The sequence below is a fragment of the Diabrotica undecimpunctata genome, chromosome 1 (genome assembly GCF_040954645.1).
Source record: "Diabrotica undecimpunctata isolate CICGRU chromosome 1, icDiaUnde3, whole genome shotgun sequence".
NCBI classification, from domain to species: Eukaryota; Metazoa; Arthropoda; class Insecta; order Coleoptera; family Chrysomelidae; genus Diabrotica; species Diabrotica undecimpunctata.
In genome coordinates this window covers 136,964,540-136,991,602 of record NC_092803.1, presented here as the reverse complement: position 1 = coordinate 136,991,602, position 27,063 = coordinate 136,964,540, and the positions used below count along the sequence as shown (strand labels likewise).

Genomic DNA, 27,063 nt, shown 5'->3' with positions numbered 1-27,063 from the left:
TATTCGTATATTTATCTATTTATGATTTGTAACCAAATGTATTAGCCAAATATATTAGCTCTTATTATATTTATCTATTTATGATTTGTAACTAAAGCAGTTTTTAGCACATTAAGTATATTCGTAAGACGCAAAGTTAACATTTTTGACGTTATCTTGATCTTAATTCCAAATCACAGAACTGGAAAAACATCTTCAGAATAAGAACGCTATTTTCTTACATCAGTTCATTTAAAACTTTTTCGTAACATTGTGGAATAGTTATATGTGGAATTATAATCTCTCTAAATAAAAAGTAAATAAAAATTGGGTATTTTCCTTTCAAATTTAGTTCTTATTAATTCGGTGAAAATCTTTCGGTGAAATAATGCATTCTAAAGCACTTCCCAAAAAGTGTTTAGAATAACTCAATGCAAATATAAAGTACAATAATATTGCCATGAAAAATTAATGCAGTATGTCCTAAAGTAGTATGCAGTAACCTAAAGACCACAGAAAAAGAAACAATACTGTTTCTTATTATTTATTATTAACCAATTTGGTGTGTTTTTTTAACTACAAACTCCTATTATGATTTCTTAAATCTTTAATTTTTATTAGCTACTTAAACGTAAACTTAAAGGATAAAATGTTCATTGTACCATGATATAAAATATTTTTCTCAATGGGTTCTATGTTGTTCGGTGGTTCTATGATCTAAATTCACTTCACAGAACACATATTAAAGTTGTTTCATTAAAAAATTTGACATCTTTCATGAAACGTCTTTTTGACGTTTACAGTTTGACAACGAGTAACGTTTTTGGCGGATTTTATTAGTTTTACATATTTTATTAAAAAACAATTCTATTTAGACATAAATGTTTTAGGTAAATCTTATTTTGAGATATACAAAACTTCCATTAGTTACACTGATGGCTGGAAAACGTAGCGCCACAAGTGATTTAAATCACGAAAATTGGGACAAGGAAGAACCCCCTGAAGATGCTGGTACTTTTCAAAGAGCTTCAGAAGATTCTTTGAAAAGTAGAGTTATAAAAACGGCAAGAAGGAGGAATCCTATATCATCAGTTAGGGTAAGATATAACCTGTTGGATACATGTGAAAGGATCTTGCTTCTTAAAATATGTCCACATTTTAACAAAACTATTTCAGATTTAAGATAATATTTTCGGTTCTACAATGTTATGTAAGCAACGAGTGACGAAAGTTTAATTTGTGTTTTATGTACATCAGTACAAATTTCATAGTTGACATATATTTGATAAACAGCATTCCTACTACTTAAGAATGTTTGAACTAAGAATAATCAAAATATTTTGATATATGAGTGTAATTTATAGTCTATATATGAACCACATGGTTTATATAATTGTAAAATAGATGAATTTATATAATATTTTCAACCACTTTGTTCCTAGTTTTATAGATACATAAAAATTTCACTTCATTTCATTTTGCATTTTGACTGTATGCTTGATGTTCTAGATATATTTTTCTAAGAATTTTTTTTTAAAGGATTTGCATTTTTCTTTTATTCTTTCTTGTATTTTTTCAAAATTTTTATATTTCAATTTGAGACTGCTAAGTACCTACTTAATTCATTTTTTTTTTCAAATCAAAATATTTTCAAAAAGTCAAATATTTTTTGCATTATTAAATACATGGCTTCTTCCTATATTTACATTTATGATATAATATTTTCTCAGTTTTATTCCAGTTAATAATTAACTTCTGTAGCTATTTTTTATTAATATGACCATGAGGTACTTAATTTATTATTGTTGATACTAGTTTTTTATAATCCAAATGAATACCAATTATTTATTCATTAGTTTTGAGGGTGTCAACCATTAGCATTATAAACTGTGTATGAGTAATAGGTCATTGGAGAAAAAGTGGCAACAACAGAGCTGACAAACTTGCTAGACGAGGATCAGCACAGAATACTTTGGTCCAGCATTGGACCAAGGTATGTTCCATCCATTGGAAAAGTATACTAAAGTATACTTGGTCAAGCACATGGGGAAATCTATATTGAACAGACATGTGCTAATAGGGATGAAGTACTATGAAAAACAAGCATGAATCAGCTCATAATCATAACAGGCTTCCTTACTAATGTGCCAGTCGAAGAATATGTGCATACAATGAGGATATATCATTGAGACTTAAGCTGCCTACTCTGTGGCAGAGAACTTACAACAGTCAACCATATTTTGCCATTTTTGGGGACAAAAATAAAATAAAACATTTTAATGGAAATTATAAGTTAGAAATTATTTGGACATAACAATGTGGGCAACATTACTCATTTTTGAATGAAATTACATTAAAGTACATTAATCTTTTTCAGGATGGTGGTGATGGTGAAAAGAAAAGTGCCTTCACCAGTTTTACGGGTTTTGGAAAAGCAGCACCAACAACATCCACAGCTTTTTCTTTCCTCTCCAATCTGGCTAAACCTAATACCCCTCCAAAAGTAAATGGTACAGGTGGAAATTCAGAAAAACCTAAGAATGATGCTTCAACATTTAAGTATAGTAGTAGTCCTATAACAGGGAGTGGAAAATTAAATGAAAAAGTGACAACAAATGTTTTTGGTGCAAGCACAGCTAATAATAGTAATAAAGATAACAATCCTACTAACTCATCTCCTGAGAAATCAAATGAATATTACTCAAAGTTGAAAGGTCTAAATGAGAGTGTATCAAAATGGATAAAAAGTCATGTAGATGCAAATCCACTAATAAATTTACAGCCAATATTTCGAGATTATGAGAAATACTTCGCAGAATTAGAAAAGGAGAAAGACCTAAAACCCCCTGATACGAACAATAAAACTGACTCTTCTTCTATGAGCTCCTTTGCTTTTAAACCTACAACTAATGTTCCAGATAGTACCACTGAAAAATTCCAATCTATTTCCAAAAATGAATCCAGTAAGACTTCAGAAAAAAATATTCCAAAATTCACTTTTGGAACTTCTAGCACAAGTTCAGCTACACCCACTTTTAGTTTTGGAAACAAGGCCAGCGCAGATTCTGGGAATAAGTCATTTTCTTTTGGTAAGTGGTACAGTTATTTATTATATAATTTGTATTGTGAATCATTAAGCTTATGGCAACTACAATCTAGTTTCTTTGATTTGGAATACAAAGCTTAACACGATTAATTAATTATAATATATAATAATAGTCTCCCTTTATAGTGCTATTGGAGTTTGGGAGTATAGCAGTGTATTTTACTATTTCTTGAGCTTATGATATATGAGAAACATAACAATGGCAGTGCAGTAACTGGAAAAAGAAATCATTTTATATTGGTTAATAAGTAAACAAATAATTACTTCACCAAAATTTCAGAATTATACTAGATAAAGTAGCAAAAGAATGTGCAGTTACAGTGTTGTGATACCATCATCATTGGGAGCTTAACAACCATTGTACTTATCTGGACTCATATTCAGTTAATACTTTATTATTGGGGTTTTTATCTAGCCTGGTTTTTACATGAAAAAGGTTGAATCATTGTCAGCAGATAGCAAAAAACATTGGAGTATTAGGTATGCTAACTTGAAAATTGTACTTATGTAAAAAAACATATGTAAAGCTTACCACCAAATATGTTTTATGGTGATTAACACTGTTGAACACTGATCTTTTAAATTTGTTTGCTGACTATTTTCAAACAGTTTATTCTATCAAACAATGTAATACCCCTGCTGTGATTAATTTTAATAATATCTGTATTAGTGAGTTTTATATTTCAATATCCAGTATTTTTGGAGAAATTTGTGACCTAAACTGTTTTAAGGTAAGGTTCCTCCAAAACATTTTCAAAAAATCGAAATTTTGTTTTTTTTTATTGTCACTCGTATTTTTAAACTATTGCACTTATCAAGACGAACCAAACAGCATTTTACTCTTTAGATGTCTCTTTATGGTTTTTTGGGTTGAAAGGGTTGAAAAATTCAAAAGTCTGCCATTTTTTTTTTGTTTAAAAATGTTTCATTGTAGTACCGACCATAACCAATTCCATACAGAATATGAAACCATTTTGTTTTTGGCTGTCGTATAATTTGTTTCCAAGAAATGATGACACCCACCAACAAATTGGACTAGTTTGGCAGCCATTAAAAAAAAAGAAAGAAAAAATTTCAAGTAGTATAATGTATGTACTTTCATCTGTAAAAAGTTTGATTTTCAAATAGACACAATTTTGTTATTAGCAGACCAATACACAACATTTTTAACATTTATCTTAAATCAAGTGTTTTTCCTGACTTTTGGAAAATCATATGTAACCTTAGTTGCATTTCAAAGATTTTTGAAGGTATTATTACAAAATACACATGAGTTAATTATTTAAAGGAACCATAATTGGTGACCAATTTGCTTTTCAAAAGTGTACATCAACTGAGTTGAATCTTCTTACTTACGTGAATTTCTTGTCAGGTGTCTTGGATTAATCTAAGGATACACATGAAATTTATAGGGATTTTTGAGGCAATTAATAAAGTTAATTGTATTGCCCTGCTAAGGAGTTTTTAGGAATCACTGGTTCCTTTTTAAGCTTGTTTGCCCACTATTTTTCAAACATATCCTTGATTGTCAAGGAGAACCATTTTCAATCTCCTAAAATGAAAGTTATTTCAGTGTTCCTCGAGGCCCCACGTAGGACCTTTTCTATTTAGTACTTTTGTTAATGATATTCATGTTTTTTTTTTTTTTCAATATACTTAGTAAGTTTCTATGCTTTGGAGACAGTTTTTAATTTTACTTAAATGTTACTAATACTGATGATTGTTTATTGCTTTAGTCTGACTTGGTATGCTAAAAAGTATAACTGCATCTATTTCTCCGAAAGAGAACATATGAACTTCAATTATGAAATCAATAAATTTATTCTGTCAAGAATTAAGTACAGTAATTAATTGAGATTAATCGATTTGATCTGGAAATTGATATTGACTTATCTTTTGCATTCTATATTGATAATATGGCTTCCAGAGCTCTGCGATTGCTGTTTTATTAAGAGATTTACTAGAGATTTTTAACATTTATGCAGCTTGACTTCTATGTTGTTAGACCTATCTTAGAATGTGCCTCTTCAGTTTGGAATCCATGTTATATCCACAAAATCGAACAAGTACAATGCACTTTTTGAGGTATCTAACCTTTAAATTAAACATTCCTCATATTGATGAATATAATTATGACTTGCTCCAATGCTCCTCACTTAAAACCAGAAAAGTTTATGGTGATCTGAAAAATCTTTTTAAGATATTGCATTCAATTGTTGACTGTCATATCTCTTGAGTAGGATTAATATAATGACCCTGGTTAGAAATTCTAGAACAGTTAATGTGTTTTATCCATCTATCTCTCACACAAATGTAGATCATAATTCATATAAGTGACTAGTTTGGTGAATGGTTTACCAGAGTTAGTTTTATTTTATCATTTTACAAGAGCTTTAAAGGAGTGAATTATATTGTTAGGGTAATATCTATGATTTAGATTGTTCTATTATATTTTATTTTATTGTTCCCTTCATTTCAAGTGATTTTTTTTGTCTTTTATTTTAATTAGTTTTAGTAAAATATCATGATTTATGTGTTAGCGCTATAAGTATGTTTTTTTCTTATGTTCTTACCTTTCTATGACCTGCTATATATATTTTTTAGAAAAATGAGTAATTCCTTTATATGAATAAATAAATACACAGAATTAAAATTTTACTAATCTTCTCAATGTGATACAATTTTAATAAAATATAAATTAGTTGGAATTTTTCTTCTTCTCATATTCATTTGCCCTCTCAGGTATTGGAATTCATAAAACTTATTTTAATCAAAGCTGGTACAAAAAATTCCTTTTTTAATTTATGGATACCTACAATTTATATTTTTTACTTGTCAGAAGTATCAATCATCATAGAAAAACATGTTATTGAGGAATGTTGTTAAACAATCATACACTTAATGTGATTGTTATATAATACCTGCATGCATATGTGCATGTCTTGCTTTCATTCACTCATGTATAAAGGGTGTCCCATAATTAATTGGACATTAGCTAATGGCTGATAGCTGACATCAAAATAAAGCATTTGAGCTCAAATTGATTAGGCAAAATGTTGCTAGTTTTCGTTCTACAGGGTGATCCATGAATATGTTTTTATATTATTTTTAGGGATATATTGAAAATTATTGAAACGATTTACCTTTATAGGTAAATCTATCTATAAACGACGAAGAATACCTTTTTGTGTAGAATTGAATGTTATTTCATGTTTTTCTTCCTAGAATGTTTATGCATGGCGGACAAAGAAATTATGGCCACATTAATGAACCAATGTTATAGTAGATGGCACCACCTAGTGTCAATGATAAAACTAATATGATTTACATATTAAGCATACTAAATAATAGCAAGATACCATATTTCACTTAAATCGTTTCAACAGTTTTTAATATATCCCTAAAAATAATATAAAAACATATTCATGGATCACCCTGTAGAACGAAAACTAGCAACATTTTGCCTAAGCAATTTGAGCTAAAACGCTTTATTTTGATGTCAGCTATCACCCATTAGCTAATGTCCAATTAATTATAAGACACTCTGTATAGCACACCCCCTAAACAGCATTTTCTGTGCTAGTTGGTGCTAATTTCTACCCATTGTTCCTACAATGTTATCCAACGTCTGTATCTCGGCTTCAGCTAATGCGCTTGCTAACTTAAAATCCTTGTTTTGTTTCAAACTTTTTTTTATTCTTAAATTTTTTTCCCAAAACCAATAGCTGCAGAGAAAATAAAAATAAACATCATAATTTATAATTTTTTAAATAAAGAGTGGAAAAAGTAAAGATGTAAAATGTAATATGTAGCATACATGTTGTGGATTGCCGTACATGTTCAAAGGTTTGAGGTATTTCTTATGGTGCCACACACTATTCGAATACAAGTTTTAATCGTTGATAAACTACGGGCGTCGTGTAGACTATTCATTTAAATTTAGGGAGATCATTTTGTAGAAAACTGGTGTAAGCAATTCCATCTGAGGCAGAAAAAGTGGCACAATTAAGTTCCCCTACAATACCAATCAATACATTCACTGAGAAAACATTTTGAAAATGGTGCTCTATAAGCTCATGGGGATTCTCGTCAACCCATACGTGATTATTCTAAAAATTTATGATGGCTACTCTTGAAGAATGTGCCTCGTCTGTAAACAATATATTATTTAAATCAGGATTTTGTCGCATTTCGTGTGTTAACCATAACCATTCACAAAATCTAGCTCGTTGAGGAAAATCTCTAGGTAAAAGAGCTTGAACCCGTATATGGATATGGAAGAATATAACTGCTGCTCTTTTAAAACTCGCCAAATAGATGAATGGCTGATATTTCGGCAATTGACGGCAATTTTTCTAGTGCTTGTTTCCTGGTCTACATCAATTTCAACTAAAATTGCTTGTTCTTCAAGTAGATTTCTAACTTTCCGGAAACGACCAGTGTTGTTTGAATTTCTTTTTAACATTCCAGTTTCGGATAAGCGGTTGTGAAGATGTGCAAATTTGTGGATGTATTTCAGCATAAAGACGTCTAGCTTGTCTAGAATTACCATTTGCCATACTATACACAAAATCCATGTCGGCCACTTCAGCGTTTGTGTACATGTTACAAAATAAACAGTACACAGATAACGCAAAAATAACTAATAACCCATCTTAATTTCATACGAGCAATCACCTAAATTTTATCACATGAATTTAGAAACACCTTGTATATAGAAAAACATTTCTAAAAATTCTTTGTTCTCAGAAAGCTACTCAGATTCACTGTCATCACTAAAATCTTCATAAAGCGGTTCAAAAACAGTTTTCTTGTGGCATGTTTAAGATAAATAATACGTAGCTGGATGGACCTAGCTGGATGAAACCACAATTGATTGTAAGATGAATTACATTTTACATTTGTTTTGACATTTGGAAGTCTAAACATCAAAACAAATGTAAAATGTAACTCCCAATACAATCAATTGTGGTTTATTCCCTTATAAAATAATATTTAGAATCGAATATTAGTCTATTAGAATTTAATATTAGAATAGAAAGACACAAGAGGTATCTAGTACTCATAAAGATTATATCGAAATAAAGAAAGACAATTTGTCTTTCTTTTATTTCTTTTTATTTATTTGTTTCTAGTATTCTTTATGAGTATTAGAAACCAATTCGCCAAGAATTTTTGCTTAGATGAGGAGATATGTTGTGGAATGCTACTTTTAGATTCTCCTTATCTCTCTTTACATCTTTTATAGTTTATTTTTATGAACGAGAGAGTAATTAGCATAATTTTAACTGGTAGCTCCGACCACTCCATGGGCGTGCTCAAGATTAATTGAAAAATTACTTTGAATAATTGTAAAAAATAAATGAATTATTTCAGTGTTATAAAGTGTTATGTGTATGTAAACAAAAGTGACCTCTTTTATCACACACTATATTAGAACTGACTGGCCTACATTAAAAAGGGTTTTAAAAAATTCACATTTTTTTTAATTTTTAAAAATTACAAAAGAGAAAAAGAGTTTTTAAAACCGTCTAAGGTATGTTAAATAGATGAATAAAAATATTAATATAAAACTTACAGCTACTTGTTACAAATCCAAATCAGATTCAGAAGATGAACTTTCAGAACCAAGATTTATAATAACTGGCTCGATCATTTTATCAGTAATATTGTCCAGCTTCCACATTTTTTCCTCTTCTTTAATAGTGTGATTTACTGCCTTTTCCCAGTTTTCAGGTTTTACATTATTTACGGCCTCCAAAAACAACTGTTTAACATAATGAATTTTAAAAGTGGTATTTTTTCTTGAAACTTCACTCTTTATCTGTGCCCATACCAGTTCAATCGGGTTTAATTCACAATGATATGGTGGGGATCTAAGTACTGTCATTCCACGATTTTTGGCAATTTCATCAATTTCGTATTTTTTAAATTTTTCTTTATGAAGGGCACACAACGAATAAAGTTCCTTAGATCCGGGATGGTACGTAATATTTTTTGAACTCAGCCAATTCTGCAAGTCTTTTTTTAACCACTTGGTTGTGGGCAGTCCTTCTATAAGTCTGGAGTGATAACTTGCATTATCCATTACTATTACACAGTTCTTAGGAAGAAGATCTATCATTTGTTCGAACCATTCTTGAAAGACATCAGCGTTCATGTCTTCATGGTAGTCACCGGTACGAGTTGATTCAAAAGTTAATAAACCACCTTCAACAAAACCGTCTGAACTGCCAATGTGTACTATTATCAGCCTGCGTCCCTTTCCTGATGGTGGGTTTAAACCAGTAGATAAGTTATTTACAAAAGCGTGCCTTTGACTTGTAACAGTTTCATCCTGCCAAAATTTATTTGGTGTATGACCCTCGTTGATCCATGTTTCATCAAGATAAAATATTTTTCTTTTTTGGTTTCTCATTTCCTTTATGGTTCTTAGAAAATGTCTTCTCCATATGACAATATCGCTTCTTTCTAATAAAATAGACTTTCTGGGATTCTTTTTCCAGCGGAAGCCTATTTCTTTTAAAAGTTTCCATAACGTACTTCGACTCATTTCTGGGTAATCCTTATCATCTCGAACTGAGACAAGAACTTTATCCAATGTTGGAAATTCTTGTCTAAAGAAGAATTCATGCACTTTCCGTCGAAGTCCTTCTTTAAAATGATATTCTATTTGAAATTTTGGTTTCCCTGGAGCATTACGTGGCATTTGAAAACTACCACATTTCTCTTCTTTAATAACTCTGTAAATCGTAGATTTCCCAACACCAAGTGTACTGCTAACTAACTCAACGGTCTCATCAACACTTTCACATAAACGTTTGTCTGTAAATGATTTAAAACAATTAAATATTAATGTTTTTTCATTAACTGTTAGAGGACCAATTTTTCGGCGTTTACACGGCACTTCCAAATTTTCCATAACACTAGTATACACAATAAACTGCACCTTGCAACTAAAGTACCTACTTTTAGTGAACTGTTAAGAATTTTGAATACGCCACTTGGACCTTCCTACAAAATGGAAAAACCCACTATCACATTTTCTGTGGAATAAGTTTAGAAGGTAATTATCTAGTCAATTACTGTCGTAGATTCCTGGAATTAAAGAATTAAATGTTTGATTGTTGAAACCCTTACTTCGTGGAATGCACTCATTTCAGATAAAATAAAACGTTTTATTTTATCTAAAGAATTAAACTTTATTTTGCAAATAGGTAGGTACTTATTAAACTTTTATTGGTTATATATAACCAATAAAATAAACATCTTACATTTCTTGCAAATTCATTAGTACCTGTTAACCTCCATCACTCCGACACTGGCAACCTTATTTAGGGATTAGTAACCCTCACAACTATTGTATTCTATTCTGCTCCAACCTTTATACCTGGTGGTCATACTCAATTTAAAATTGTTTTCCTATATACTTCTGTAAACTTGTTGACAAATATCTGTTTTTCATTGAGTCACCCGTATCAACAGTTTAGGGATTTGCATACATAATTTATTGTTTTATTACTCTCTCATACATAAAAATACACTATAGCATCGTCTATTTTGCCTTGCAATTCTTAGAAGGCACAGATTAAAGCAAAAAATCTGAATTTTGGTTTCGTCAATAGAAATCTTCGGATTCCTACTTTCGCGATTTCTTATCAGATGTCGCTATAGAGTCCATACTGAAGCCATTTTATTGTTGCCTTTTTTCGACGGAAAATATTTGTTTTCTTATTCAGAGCTTCTGTAACAGTCTCTCTGATGAGTCCTGTTAGGATGAAATACGCGAATATAGAGAGGCGAGAGGCGAATATAAGCGAATATAGAGAGGCACTATTCGTGAAATCAAATCTTAACTGTCTTTCTTTTATTTCGATATACTCTTTATGAGTACTAGAAACCAATTCGCCATGGATTTTTGCTTAGATGAGAAGATATGTTGTGGAATGCAACTGTTAGATTCTCCGTATCTCTCTTTACATCTTTTAGCATCGTCTGTTTTGCCTTGTAATTCTTAGAAGGCACAGATTAAAGCAAAAATCTGAATTTTGGTTTCGTATTAGAGAATCTTAGAAATCTTAGGATTTCTACTTTCGCGATTTAAAATAAGATTAGTTCAAGAGTTGTCAGATGATGATTTCGATAGATGTAGATAGTTTGCATAAATAATAATGGATAAATAAAACACATCATTGTTTATAAAACAAAACCAGCCAATATTCAGGAGTTGAAAAATATGTACCCCAGAGATAAGAGGAATTGAGCAGTCAGAGATGTTGCAAAAATGTATTGCAAAGTTTTAAAAATCGTATGGCTTGTTGTATTCAGAATCTGCTAGAATCGCCTTTACTGGTTTTCTAAAATTCCTAATTTTTCTACTACTCAAATATTGACATACCTAACATTGATTTGTTTTCAGCTGCTGTAGGTTCTCTGCGCTATGATTCGAATAAATCTTTTACTGCACCAGTTTTGTTAAGCTTTTGAGGTAGACCTTGTTACGATATTATTAGAATACAAACTATTGAAAATTATTCAATATTTCGTTTAAACATTTAACTTCGGCAAAGCCGAATGAAAATGTAGCAATAAACCCGAAATTATGGATTTTGCGTATCGGTAACATTACACGAAAAATAATCAGTATTTCTTATGGACCTCAAAATGCAAAATATACAGGATGTTCTATTTGAAATAAGGAAGTTCATTAGATTTCCAGAAAAACGGAAGATCTGACAACAATGTAAATACCACCATAATCTCGGCCGCATCATAAGAGCCTTACATATCAAAATCTATAAAAATCGTACAAGCTGTTTCCGAGATAGTTGAAGCGTTCCATACATAAAACTCATTCTGTATTGTTTTGAAACCTGTCACTGAGTTTCGTAATAATACTCTAAAAATCAATCCCCCGCCAATAACCTCTAAATTGGCAACTTGGTACACATTCTTAGAATATGTCAGAGCTTTATCGCTACACAGCTTATCAGCCATTTATATCTTTTTTCGTTGTATTCATTTTGAAAACTCAGGTAATAAGGCTTGCTAAGAATTTACTATCACTAATAGCTTCTGATATAGCAAACTCTCTGTAATACTTCACAAACGTTAAAAGACCTTGAAGGTTCGTGTAGTCAAATCTACTGTCAAATCTTTTCTTCGCAAAAACTCATTGACATGACTGATCTTTTTCGACAAAAACACGTTAACTTGATGAATTCAAGTTTCCCAATATTTTTCTTAAGAGAGCTGGCCTCAACTTATAGTTTGAGATGTTGAGAGATCATGATTTCTAAAATCAGGTCTTTTTGAAGACCTAAATCATTGATCTAAGTCTTCAAAAAGATCCGTATTTCCCATGACTAACTTTTACCTGCAATTCTTCTTCTTCAAGTGCCATCTCCGCGGCGGAGGTCGGCAATCATCATAGCTATTCGAACTTTTGAGACGGCTGCTCTGAAAAGTTCATTTGATGTACATCCGTACCACTCTCTCAGGTTGCGCAGCCATGACAATGGCTGCCATTACCTGCAATGAGGAATATTAATTTTTAAGAATTATATTTGATTAAATTAGTGAAAAATTAATTTGCCTTCTGGATTTTTGTTAGGCCCTATGTACAGTATTACCAAATTTCCGGCTTGTAGATAAAGAAGATCATGACACAAAACATCAAACCAACATTGAAGAATGACATGCCATATACAGGACTGATGTAGGAGAAAGTGCCCCACTCTGAAAAGTTGTGAGATTAACAGCCTAAAATGCAAATTCTGGACGTAATTGAGTAGCACACTAGACCTAGTATTGACACAATTTGACTTTGACACCTGGACTATTTTATAGAACTAAAATATCTAGTTTGCCAAATTATAAAAAACTTAGTGATTAATTTTTATCATTAATAGATATTAAGCGACAACGATAACAGAACTGAAAAGATCTGAACACTGTGATGTTTAAATAAATACATTAATATTATTAAGTTTACCTCTACTAGTGTTTTGAATGTATAATAATGTGAATTGATACCGACATGGTTTGATATAGTTTGACATGGTTTCATAATATACATGGTTATTTAAAGAAAAACAGGTTTGTTCCGAAACTCAGACAGTGATTATTTTATTATTATAACTAAAGCGACATGTACATAATTTAATAATCTGTTTCATCCTTTTTGCAATGTCTCTGCATTATACCCTTTACCTCTGCCTTTTCATATCATGTGAATTGTTGTTTTTAATGTTTTGTTTTGTTTTCTAAAACAGCATTTTTTGTCAGTCTCATTCCATGCTCTGTATACAGCGTAGTTTCAAAATTGTAGGAAATAAAATCGTAGAAATGATGGTCAAGTTTTTTCTATACTCTGGATTTTACAATCCCGTACAAAAAAGTTTATGAGGTTGAGACCAAGCTACTTTTGTTGAAGAAATATCTACTTAATTATCTACAAAAATAATTCTTGATATTTACAGCAATGAAACAGAACCAGTTATAGGTAATTACTATTTAAATGGGAATAAGCCACAATTAAAGGTTAAAGTACGTTTATTGACGTTTCAATTGCCACTTCGGAAATCGTTCTCAATTTATATTTTTTATCATAGAATACTATTTTGAGAACGATTTCCGAAGTGGTATTTGAAACGTCAATAAACGTACTTTAACCTTTAATGTGGCTTATTCCCATTGAAATAGTAATTACTTTAAAATGCCACAAGAAAACAGCTTCAGAACAATATCAGTTATAGGTACTTACATGGAAACCATTGTTTAACGCCGTATCGCTTAACATTGGGATGTCTCTATCCCTCAAGAATAAAGAGAGTCTGACCATTTTAGTGTGATTGTGGCACTTTTTAACACGAGGGTTTTATTAACACCATTTTTCATAACACGAAGCATAATTTAAATTTACCGGACTGGTATCACTGATTCAATGCTGCTTTGTTATTTCAGTTTAACGCAGTATTTATTACGTACTGGTAAGACGGTAAATAGGTAAATAGTCATAATATACGGTTTTTCTTGCTCCAGTGTACTTTACCCCTTTTAAAAATAAAAAAAAATTAGTTTATTATACACTCATGGACAAAAATATCGAATATTTTGGAATTTTCAAATTTTTGTTTTTTCAAAATAAATTTTGGTCAAGCAAGTCGTTTATTGTAAAATAGATACATTTTAACAATGTTTAATGAACAATTTTAAGTTTTTATGTGGAGAAAATTGTGAAAAAAATAAATGTTTAATATTAGGTAAATAAGGTTATTTTACTTTAAACTTAAATGATAATTTAAATTGCTTAAAGAACTGGTTTAAACTGAAAGAAGTGCATGATCAGTAACGTGTATTCCCCCCTCTAGCTCTTATTACTGCTTGCATCTTTCTCAGCATGCTTGCAAGTAAATTTTGGACATATCCTTGGGAAATTGTATTCCATTCATCCTGTGCAGCAAGCCGAAGCTGCTCTATCGTATTTGGAACGGGATTTCTTTGTCGTATGCTGCGTTTTAGGCGATACCACATGTGCTGTATTGGATTTAAATCCGGGCTAGACGGTGGCCAATCCAATCTTCGAATTTGGACCTCATCAAGATAATTACTCACTATGGCAGCGGCATGTGATCAAGTATTATCGTGCATTAAAGTGAATCTTTCATATCCAATGTAACCAACATATGACAAAAATTACCAGTCATCTGTCCAATCACTTCCACAAGTAATACCTCCCAACTAATACCTTCCCAAAGAATTATGCCATCAACTTCAAAACTAACGGTCTGGGCGAGACTGCAGCTGGCGAATCGTTCTCCAACTCCTCTGTAGACGTAGTTTTGACTATCTGGCTTTCATAATAGGATTCTGGTCTCATCAGTGAAAAGAACGTTTTTCCAGTTGTCGATATTCCACTAAATATGTGTTCTTGCAAATTCCAAACGACGAGCTTTATGATTTTGGAGAAGACGTGGAACTTTGGCGGGGCGTCTGGGCTTTAAGTTTGCTTCTTTTGATCTTCGTGTAACTGTTTGTGAACTCACATTAACTTGTCTAACATTTAATAGCTCATTTCTGAGGTGCATCGATGTCAATAAACGATTTCGTGTAGAATTAAGAACCAAAAAACGGTCATTAATTGCGGTTGTGCACCTTGGACGTCCTTGACCAGGCCTTCTTACAAAATTTCCTGTTTCGCGGTACCTTTTTGTGCATATCCTTCTTTGTACAAAATTAAAATATGTGCTACTTGGACTTCATCGCAGTGCCGAATTGGTGGGATACTTGTTTTAAACTTAGTTAAATCAAAACAATATTTAATTAAACTTAATAAATTAAACTATAAATAACCGAATTAGTATGATTTTTCCTTTACGTGAAGAAGGATTTTTATGATAAAATGTACGAATGACACTAACCACTGAATAAACATCAAAATATTTCAAACCAGTTGAGTACATCAGCCTACTAGATGAGTATTATCAGTAATCTAAAATTATTTTGAAATAATAGTGACTACAAAAAAAATTGGAACATTCCAAAATATTCGATATTTTTGTCCATGAGTGTATATATCAAGAGTAATTTAGTACCCACAATTTTGAGCCGGCTTTGGTATAGTATTTTTTATTATTAGCAAATTTTTATGTACCAGCAACATTTTTTATTTTGATTTGCAGTCCAAATTTCCACTCCCTATGGTTATAGTTTTTCCTTATAGACACGTTACACATTCGCGAATTTGTTTATTGTATTGTTCTAAAGCTCTGCAAGTAGTTTTCAGATAAGCTCCTTTTCTTATTTATCTTATACTTATCTTGATAATCTTTCCATCAATTGTTGACTTATCGGTAATTATAATCGAATATTGTAAATGTTGTTTCTGAAAAGTGTGATTCGAAGAATAGGCAATCGTAGTAGCTCTCCGTGATGATGGTTGTAACTTAATTTATATCCGTCCACACTTTGTGAGTGTGGTACTGAATTATTTGAATGAGGTTGATATTTGATCGATGAATTGGTCAGTAAGTGGCTCGGACTTCAGTCCCATCGAACAAGTCTGAATCCATTGGGAAACTCATTAAGAGGCATGAAAATATATATTATAAAATACAATATGCTCTTGGTGAAAATGGAAATTATTTAAATACCTACTTAATACTCTTTAATTTTTTCTTTCAATTCCATTTTATTATATTTTAGTCAGTACAAATAAAGAAGCATCAAAAACAACACCGACTGTACCATCATTCTCATTTGGAGCAAAACCATCAATTTCTGCGGCAATGACAACCAGTGAAACAGCAAAAAGCATAAGTACAACCACACCGACCTTTTCATTTGGAGCTCAACAGGCTTCCAAAGAAATTCCATCCTTCAGTTTTGGTAGTAAATCTTCACCAGTTTCATCGCCTGTAGGAGCTGGCGCAAGCACAACTGTACCACCAGTTTCGTTAGGAACGGCGTCCAGCGCCAAAGAGGCTACAAAACCTATACCGTCATTTTCCTTCGGTACAAGCATGTCCAGTTCTACATCTGCAGGTATGCGAAATGTCTTGGACTTTAAAAGAAGTGTATTCATAAAGAAAATATATTTTATTAGGTACCACAGCAAATGATACTACGAAGACAACTACAACTATACCATCCTTTTCTTTTGGGAAAACTATTACTCCATTTTCTTCTGCCAGTCCTTTTACATTCGCAAATGCAGTAAAACCAGTTTCCACCGACAATAAGGAAAAAGATGCAGAGGAAGAGGAAGAACCGCCTACAAATGAATTTACACCGGTTGTAGAAAAGGATCATGTTTACACAACAAGGTATTGTACTAATTTATATTGAATATATTTTAAGTGACAGAAACGTAAGTATATTAGACTGGTACATTGGAAAAAAGAAAACAAATATTTATATTAAAATCACTATCCAGTTGCCCATTCTGTAGTGATTTTAGAAGTTTGTAAACCTTGACAGCTTGTAAAATAGTATTATAATATAGTGGCGTAAGTATAGAAACTGACAGATATGTATAGATATCTGTGACATTCCGTATGATATAGTAACAAGTTAGTACAGTTGGTAATGTATATTAGATGGACCAGCGATTTAAAATTTTTAATTTTCGACGTTGCCAAATGTAAAATTTCTGAGATATACGGATAATATGCGTATTTTTAAATGGGACCACTCGTACATTTTTACATTTTATCTCTTGTTGGCAGTTTTTTATTGCCGATGCAACATATAATCTGTTAATCTGATAATAGCAGGTATTGACCATTAATATGCAGAAGTTAGGAAAAACATTTTTATTTTGTAATTAATATTGCTGTATAAACAGAAAGCACCTAAAGAAAAAAATTGGTGGTTTTCAATATAACCACCTTGTCTTTGGAAACGGAAATCCATTCTGAATGAAAATTCATCTAAGAATTTTCTAATCGTTTCTAGAGAAATTAGTGCTCTTCTGTAATTCTATCTCTCAGTTCTTGGATAGTAACCAGAAAAATTAGTAGATATTAATAGTAAATTATATAAAAATAGTATTAGATAGAAAAACGCTATGGGACAGAGCTAGAAGTAGATATACGACATAGATGCAAGGTGGAGAACATCAAGGACTGGGTGAGAAATAGAGGAGTAGAGTGGAACGATCATATAAGTCGAATGACATCAAATAGGGTAGTAAAGACGGCAAGAGACGGTTCCCCAATATGAAGACGATCAGTAGGAAGACCACGTAAACGATGGAACAACAACTTACTGGAGGCACATTGATAAATAGACAGTAATGTCTACATAAAAAAGAAGAAGTTCTTGGATAGTCTATGGCCGATTTACATAACTTACATTACTTTGCTTTTTAAATAACCCCATAAAAAATAATCTAAGAGGTATAAAATCCGGGGATCTTGCTGGCTATTCGATAGCTCCTCTTCTTCCAATCCAATGAATTCGAAATGTAATGTGGAGGATACATAGATAATAAGAAGGTGCTGAAACCAAATTCATCTATTCACGAGATGAGGATTTATATCATCAGGAGAACGTCTGGCTAATTCTGGAATTAACTCCCAATTCTAAAAATACCCACTATTCTTCACCTGTTATGATTCTATCCCAATAATAAGGTCAAATAATGGTATTATTAATACATGTCCACACGTTGATCTTTTGTCGATACACTGCGTATGTGTTTCCACCATCCAATGCGGACTTTCGTCTGACCAGTACCTACAGTTTTGTTTATTGACCGTGCCATTTAAATGGAAAATAGCCTCATCAGAAAAAAAGAATTTGGTTAAAAAAATTAGGATTAGTGTTAAGTCTATTTAAAATTGTGTTACAGAAATCCATTCTGCGATCTGGATCGTCTTCATTCAGTTTCTCTGTTTTATAGGGTGCCATTTTTCTTTTTTTTTTTTTAATATTTACGAACTGTTGTTTGACTGATTATATTTTCGGTTCCAATTATTCTAGTTGCCTTATGAGGATCTTCAATCATCAATAAAAAAATGTCGGTTTTTGTTTCTTCTGAAATACCAGGAATACCATGTCCACTTTCCTCAAATTTATGAAAAATTGTTGATACAGTCCCACGTGCTATAGGCGTTCTGTCTTCATACTTATTAAATATTTCATATCTCTCTTAGTGTGTTCGGTCCTACCAATAATGTCACAAGTAAAACACACTCAAATTTTATAATTTTTGGTACTATTACCTGTCACCACATCCTTTTAGTATTAAAATTTTAATATTTTGACGCTCTGTTAAATGTAACATTGTATTTTATTCTGATATTTATCGCTGTTAAGCCTATTTTGAAAAACTATCACAACATATCTTCTGACAGTAAATCATAACGTACCTACTGACAATAAAACCTACTTGATTTAAGGAAATGCCTACTGAGAATAAAACCTTCTTATACTGATACTAATCATACAAATACAGAAAGGACTTTTTTAAAAACAACAAGAGAAATCATAAGATTTCCTACCTGGCGAAACTGAATTCAAATCTTTACCACTGTGCTTTCTACAACTTGCAAAGCAGACAGATTGATGAATTAGTCGGCAAGGGAATCTAAAATATGCATTCCACATGCCGTTTGTCATGGTCAAAATTCATAGTGAATTCATATTGTTCTGAAGCTATTTTCTTGTGGCATTTTAAAGTAATTACTATTTAAATGGGAATAAGCCACAATTAAAGGTTAAAGTACGTTTATTTATTTATCTTTTCTGACGGATATTCTCAAGTTAAAGTTGATTTCATGTAATTGAATGAACTATCTTATAAGTAAAGTCGTCCCAGGAACGCAACTCAACAATATTGGCAATATTATTTTAAAGTCATCTACTTTAAAATGTATAAATGTATAATGTATAATACCAAGCGGTCCATTTTATTTTCTTTTTATGTTAATATCAAGGTTGTAATAAAAATGTTTTTACTAATTGCACCGGCAATTAAAAAACTGTAACAGAAGATTGTATTATATAATATACCTACAGGTGGTCCTATTTAAAATACGCATATTATATTACCATTTTTGGCAACGTCGAAAATATAGAATTTTGAATCGCTGGTTCGTCTAATACACATAACCAACATTTTGTTACTATATCATACGGGATGTCACAAATATCTTTGTTTCCATACTTTTCGCGCGCACTATATATAGTGTATGTAAAATAGTATCCACATCTAACTTAGGGATCCTGCAAAACCTATTATCTCTAATAAAGTGCCGAAACTATTATCTTGTGGCATGTTTTACATTGAATATTGTATATTTTTTGGGAATCAATTATAATAATTATAATTAAAATTACATATTTTTGACCTTTGACCTTCAAACTACTTTTTAATTAAAACTCAGACTGTCTTGGAAATAACGTTTTATACTAACATGTAGATTTTTATTAGACCAAATATCGACTATTATGTCGACTAAATAATCCATTTTTCTGAACTTTGCTTCATCTTATAAAACAGAGAGAGTGGTTTGGCTGTACCACTAATGAACTCTTTAGGTCAGCTGTAAACAAGATCAGGATAGCCTTGATGATTTCCAATCTCCGATAGGAGTGGCACAAAAAGAAGAAGATAAAACAACTTTATATAGCTTTATAACTTTTTTGTGAAGTCTTCATTCTCTTAGGTCTTCATTAAAAATCATTCATAGAATAAATTGTACCCTTCGAGGAATATCATATATTTGTAAGTGTTGCATCAAATGATATGAAAATGGTTTCCAGTTGTGCTTTTTTTTAATGCGATTAATTGTTCTGGTCGACAAAGTAAGATCTCTCTCACAATTTCTAATGAGGTCGTTTGGAGAGACCGAGAAAATATGATACTAAACGAATTGGCTTAAAAAAATGCTTCAGAAAATGTAATAAAAAAAAACAGTGTTGTAAGCAACTTAAATGGTTTAAATTGTGCATGTTGGTGTCTATGCTTAAAACACCCTGTATGAAATATCAATGAGTTGGGACATATGGGCAAGCGCTTGTTGTTTATTGGTACAATTTAAAGTCACTAGCCTCGTTAGTAAATGATATATCGTTATTCAATGTAGACTAGGATTTTTTCAAAATTTTGAATAAAATCGAAATATCTAGAAAATACTTCGTTTTTTGTAGGACATTATGCACATGTTTATATAAAATTTCATGTAGAATTCGAAAATAAATAAAAAATATTAGTAAACCTACAACTTCGTATTTTCAGATTTTTAACATATCTGTATCCGCCATTACTTTTAACCAAACTTGTGGCGCCACACCTTTTTAAGGTGTCTCTCTGTATTCTGTCTTCTTCTGGTGTTTTTCTGTCTTTTAATTTCCTTAATGCTTCCCTGTCCTCTTCCTCTCAATATTTATTTCTTCTTTTGCCGTCACCTCTGATGTTGGTGGTTCATTATCGTCACCAGTCTGCCCATGTTTCCTTCTAAATGTGTGAAATGTGTTCCTCGTTTTTATTAGTTCGTTCATCTCTTTTCTTTGTCCTCTGATCAGTATCCATATTTCTTTCTGTGTTCCGTAGAAAGTTGTGTTTCGTCTGTTTTGAGAAGCTCTGCCAGTGTTTCCGTTTTATTTGTCTAAAGTATTCGTTTTACATATTTTTAATTCGTTTATAGTGGTTGTATGCCTGCTGTGTTGGTTGTGTTCTGTATTGTAAAAAGGCTTTCTTCTTTTCTTCCCCGTTCATTAAAGATAGTAAATAATAAATTTATAATAGAATAAGAACAATTTTTTTAAATTTTACATATTCAGTGATATTCATTATTAAAAGGTTTCAAAGAAATACTCTATAAATTTCAAAGTTAATCTTTATCAATTTTTGTCAATCGTCGTGTACTCATCAGATTGGGTACTTGTGCGACTTTTCTCATAGTGCTATATTTAAGAATTAACATTTTTTTTAGGTGCAAAGTATTCGTGAAAAAAGAAGACAAATTCGGCGATCGAGGTGTAGGTAACCTATATTTGAAACCCATACCAGACAGTGAAAAGGTTCAGATGATAGTTAGAGCCGACACCAACCTCGGAAACCTATTGCTGAATTGCATTTTGTCGGAAAGTATCCCTACCAAGAGACTAGGGACAAAAGACGTTATGTTGGTATGCGTTCCCACTCCGGAATCGGAGCCCCCGCCAGTTCCTGTTTTGTTAAGGGTAAAGTCTTCAGAAGAAGCTGATAAGTTGTTGGAGACATTGAATAAATACAAAAAATAGTTGTTGATTTTTATCTTTTTATTTCTCCTGTATTATGGTCAATATACAATATTGTTTTTTAATAATTTTTATTTTCTTTATATTCCCATTTGAAATTACTGATTAAAAAGAATGAAGTAGTTGATACAATATAAAAAGTAAGTATAGAATGGCAGACTCTTCAGTTTTATGGATATAGCCTGTATTCTGCATGTTATATTGAAAAAATCGTGAAATATTTAAATAGTACTTGTAATATGGTATGCAGGCGAAGAAAAACAGGGATATGGAGGAACAGCTTTTATGGTGATAGGGGAAATGAGTGAAAGAATATCATGCATAAGAGTAAACAGCAAACCGAACAAGTTGACCATAATAAATGTCTATGCACCCACAGAAAACAGTGATGACTTGACGAAACAACAGTTCTATGAAACACTAGAAGAAAATCCCGGGAGAATTAGATCGTGAAATATTTCAATAGTACTTGTAATATGGTATGCAGGTGAAGAAAAACAGGGATATGGAGGAACGGCTTTTATGGTGATAGGGGAAAAGTGAAAGAATATCATGCATAAGAGTAAACAGCAAACCGAACAAGTTGTCCATAATAAATGTCTATGCACCCACAGAAAACAGTGATAAGTTGACGAAACAAAAGTTCTATGAAACACTAGAAGAAAATCCCGGGAGAAGGTATACTAATCATTATAGAAGATTGCAACGCCCAAATAGGCAAAGAAAATTGCTTCAGATAGGTTGCAGATGAAAACTCAATACATGACATAACAAATAATACAGAGATACAGTTCAAAGAACAACAAATGGAGGAACAGTGGAAAAACAATCAAACAAGGAATAAACAATGCAGCAGAGAAAGTGGTTGGCAAAATGAAAGAAGAAATAAGAATAATAAACAAGATTGAAATGGTTAAGCACAAGCAAAGAAGAGGAACGAGAAAAATACAAATATCAAAGGCAAAGAAATGGTTTAAATCGAAGAAAAAAAAAATAAAAATGTAGAAGAAATTAGGAACGAGGTAGAAACAGAAAATAAAAGACATAACTCAAAACCATGTCATCATCATTGGTGCTACAGCCCTATAAAAGAACCTCGACCCTCCCAAAACCATTGTACCAATACTTAAAACTAGGTAACCGAAAACGGACAGCTAATATAGCTATAGAAGCAGAAAAATGGCAGAAGTATTTCGAAGAAATATATAAGAAACCATAATATGCTCTTATTTTGTCGTGGGTAACTTCGCTTTTTTTTAAGACTACATATATAGCACCCTTTATGCGATTTTACTATGTAGGCCTTAAGTATGTTATTATTTGTGTCGTGGTTTACATATGAACTATTAAGTCTCTGGTCTAGTCTGTTCTGATATAGTTTTTGTGTGCTGTCAGCGTAAAGGCTGTTTATATTGAACTTTGTTTCCCTCTCAGTTGTTTAGTAGTTTTTTATTTATATTTATATATAAAATTTGTATTGTATTTATATTTATATATTTATAATAAATTTGAGATCGAGATTTCAGTAATTAATGTTCTGATACACATGGTATACCCCTGTATGTCTTGTATATTCACTTCAGATGTCTACCTTACTATGCTTATACTTTTTGTGACGAAGAAAATAACAAACTCATCCCCTCCAAAACTACCCTGGTTAAAATTATTCTTTGTTTTTATCGTCATATCCTGGATGAGCACCTTCATCGTCTGTTATTTTGTTAACATTGATATTGATGTCATTATTTCCGTTACCTCAACTGGGTTTCTGTTAAATTCTTCCTTTAATAAACTATCAAAGTGCATTTTCTATGACTTTTTGACATTCTTTTTGTAAACTAGTAAGTATTGTATTATTTTCATCTCAGATACATCTAATATGATTAAAATCTTTTGCTTTCTTTGCTCTATGTTTGGCTATTTTATGTCTGCCTCTCAACTTCCCTAGTATCAAATTGATTGTATAGATTTGTATACGTTTCTGCTTTAGCTTTTGTTACTACTACTTTTGCTTGGTTTTTGACTACCTTATAGTTTTAAAACTCTATATCCGACCTATTTTCTTGAGATTGTGTATAGTTTTCTATTCTTCTTTATTTTTTGGTTGAACTTCGTTTGAATATCTTTTTGAAGCTATTTACAAGAAGATCGAAGCTACCGGTATACCCGGTCAAACACATGGCAGAATGTATATTGAACGTATATGTGGTATAGACCGGAACTATTGGGTAAACGTAATCAGCTCACAATCATAGCAGGCTTTCCTACTGGACAGACGCCAGTCAAGGGAACTCCTGCATACAATGGGACTGTTTCATGGAGACTTAAGCTACAGACTCTGTAACAGGGAACTGGAAAGAGTCAATCATATCTTGCATAACTTCAAGGCATTAGATCGCAGGCGGCAAATACTTTTTGGAGACACTCCAGTGATTCCAAAAATATGTGGTAGGTACCCATGAACTATTCATTCGTTTGGAGTGTACTCCAAATGAATGTATGGCGTGTACTCTCTGATAACCAACAATGGCGATTGTTCCTCAGAAATCAAGCGTAGACTAGCAATGGCCCGAACCGCAACAGCTAAACTGATTAAAATATGGAAAGACCAAACAATAACAAGGAATACTAAGCTCAGGTTGGTCAATGCCCTTATTTTTCCCAATGCTACATACGCAGCTAAAACATGGCCACTCCAAAAACCGATAGGAATAAGATCGAAGCCTTCGAAATGTGGGTCTATAGAAGAATTCTACTCGTGTCCTGGATAGAAAATAAAACCAACCTGTCAATTCTGGAAGATCTTTATATAAGGGACATGCTATTAACAAAGTAAAACGAGCATACCTAATTTACCTCGGCCACATAGCCAGAAGAACGGGGACTATGGAACTATTGGTAGTAGAAGGAAAGGGAGAAGATCAAGAGGAAGATCTCCAACACGATGGCCAGACCAAATGAAAACTCTGGTGGAAAAATCCTTACATCATGTCGTCCATATGGCACAGGATTGCAGCCAATGGAGGCAGCAAGCTTATAATATTTAGAGTGTCACCACGACCGAACAATGGTTCAAGGAATGAGGAGGACCCATCAACTAGACCTGTACAAGCTGGTACAGCGTTCCAGAATCCTAGAATGCGCATCATGAAGGAGTGAAAGATGTTTTTTTTAAAAGCCCTTCTCTCTATTCGGATTGCTGAATATACCTCTCCTAATTCTCGCCATTCATCTCTGTTGTTTGTAAGACGTTTCCACATTGGTCCTGCAGTTCTTTTAATATCGTCGCTCCAGCGCATTTGCCAATTTCCGATTTCTTTATTCCATCGACCATCCTTAAGACGTTCGTTATGTCTAGCCCATTTTCAGTTTAGCTGCCTGTTCAACAGCATCTTTTACTTTTGTTCTATTATAAATGTCTTCATTACTTTTATGGTCTTTGAGTGAGATATCCAGCATATTTCTTTCCATAGCTCTCTGAGTTTTTCTGATCTTCTCCATGTTTATTTTAGCGAATGTCCAGGTTTGAGCTCCATATGTCAGACCAGGTAGGATACAGGAATTAAACTTTGGTTCGCAGTCTTTGAGGTATATTTTTATTTTTAAGTACGTATGAGAATCTTCCGAAAACTGCCTATTCCATTTTTACACATCTGCTTATTTCGGTAGTCTGATTTTATTTGCTTACCTTGACATTTTGACCCAGATGTGTATATTCATCTACGTGTTCTATCTCTGTCCCTTGGATGTTTATCATAGGTTTGTCATCTTTGTTTGACATTAGTTTAGTTTTGCTGAAATTTATTTTTAGTCCTTTTTTAGGGATTCTGTGTGTAGCTCCTCAATCATCATATCCAGTGCATTCCACGTGTCAGCTATTAGTACTACATCATCTGCGTATCTAAGATGGTTCAAGTATCTTTCGTTAATAGGGATTCCCTTATTTTCCCAGTCTATTGACTTAAAGATCTCTTCTAGGGCAGCTGTAAATAATTTTGAATATTGTGTCTCCTTGTCTTACGCCTCGGTTGATTTTTACTGGCCGTGTTTCGATTCCATTACCCAACGTCACTACCATTTCAGCTTGTTAGGAAATATTATGTATTGATATTGTGTACTTGGAGTCGATCCGGTTGTTGACTAATGCTTATCCTATTACCCACAGTTCTAGGCTATCAGTAGGCTATAAGTATATAGACGGTCACAGGTGCTGTACCCTTTTCTAAATCCGGCTTGTTCTACTGGTTGATATCCGTCAAATTTAATTGTTAATCTGTTTGTAATAATTTTTGTAAAGTTGTGAAAGAAGTGAAAATATTCTCGAAGCTATTCACTTAGTTAATGGAAGATATTTTCAAAACTTCAACTCAAAACCAGCAAAATAGAATAATAAATATCAACGAACTGTTTATAATAAATTTGTGTCGACGATATAATCATCATTCAATCTTCGCTTATCCACTGCTGGACATAGATCTCCCTCATAATTTTCCATCTATTTCGACCTTGTGCCTCTTGCATCCAATTCCTATGGCAACGTTTTAGATCGCCAGTCCAACGTGTTGGTGGACGACCTCTGCTTCGGTAGGCATCATCTCTTGGTCTCCATTCCAGTATCCGCTTTGTCCATCTATTATCTGTCATTCGAGCCACGTGATCTGCCCAGTTCCATTTCAGTGTTGCTACTCTCTCTACTGCATCAGCCACTCCTGTTCTTTGTCGTAGCTGGCGATTTGGGATCTTGTCTCGTAGTGAAACGCCCAAAATAGCACGCTCCATCGCCCTTTGACACACACGGATCTTTTGAACTGTTCTCCTTATCATGGTCAACGTTTCCGCACCGTAAGTTAACACTGGCAAAACACACTGATTAAACGTTTTTCTTTTAAGGCATATTGGTATATCAGACGATTTAAAAATATGGTTCAGCTTGCCGAAGGCTGCCCAAGTCAGTCTTATACGACGGAGAAGCTCAACGGTTTGGTTATCTTTTCCTATGCGAATCTCATGACCTAGGTATTTATAGGCCATTACCTGGTCTATGGATCTTGTTTCTACGCATATATCTTCGCTGACTACAAGATTTGTCATCATCTGGGTTTTAAATATATTTATTTTCAATCCCCCTTCTAGCGAGAAAAGGTAGACTGATTTAAAAGTTCTTTGGCCTCATCTATCCTATCAGCTATTAGTACAATATCATCTGCAAACCTTAGATGGCTAAGCTT

The 27,063-nt window shown here is 32.5% G+C and overlaps 1 protein-coding gene across 1 annotated transcript; it reads left to right on the top strand.

Moving 5' to 3' along the window:
- The first annotated feature begins 763 nt into the window (after positions 1-763).
- On the top strand, positions 764-21,903 carry Nup50 (nuclear pore complex protein Nup50). The gene is made up of 5 exons (XM_072519982.1): positions 764-1,076; positions 2,357-3,068; positions 16,292-16,630; positions 16,692-16,911; positions 21,529-21,903. Exons 1-5 carry the CDS (start codon positions 915-917, stop codon positions 21,836-21,838), a joined length of 1,743 nt encoding a protein of 580 aa, XP_072376083.1. The 5' UTR covers positions 764-914; the 3' UTR covers positions 21,839-21,903.
- Positions 21,904-27,063: the final 5,160 nt, after the last annotated feature.

Excerpts from the sequence above, each read along its gene's own strand:
- Nup50 (XM_072519982.1), top strand. The coding sequence starts at position 915 with ATGGCTGGAAAACGTAGCGCCACAAGTGATTTAAATCACGAAAATTGG. Across the intron at positions 1,077-2,356 it reads ATCCTATATCATCAGTTAGG|GATGGTGGTGATGGTGAAAA; the intron begins GTAAGATATAAC and ends AATCTTTTTCAG. Across the intron at positions 16,631-16,691 it reads GTCCAGTTCTACATCTGCAG|GTACCACAGCAAATGATACT; the intron begins GTATGCGAAATG and ends ATATTTTATTAG.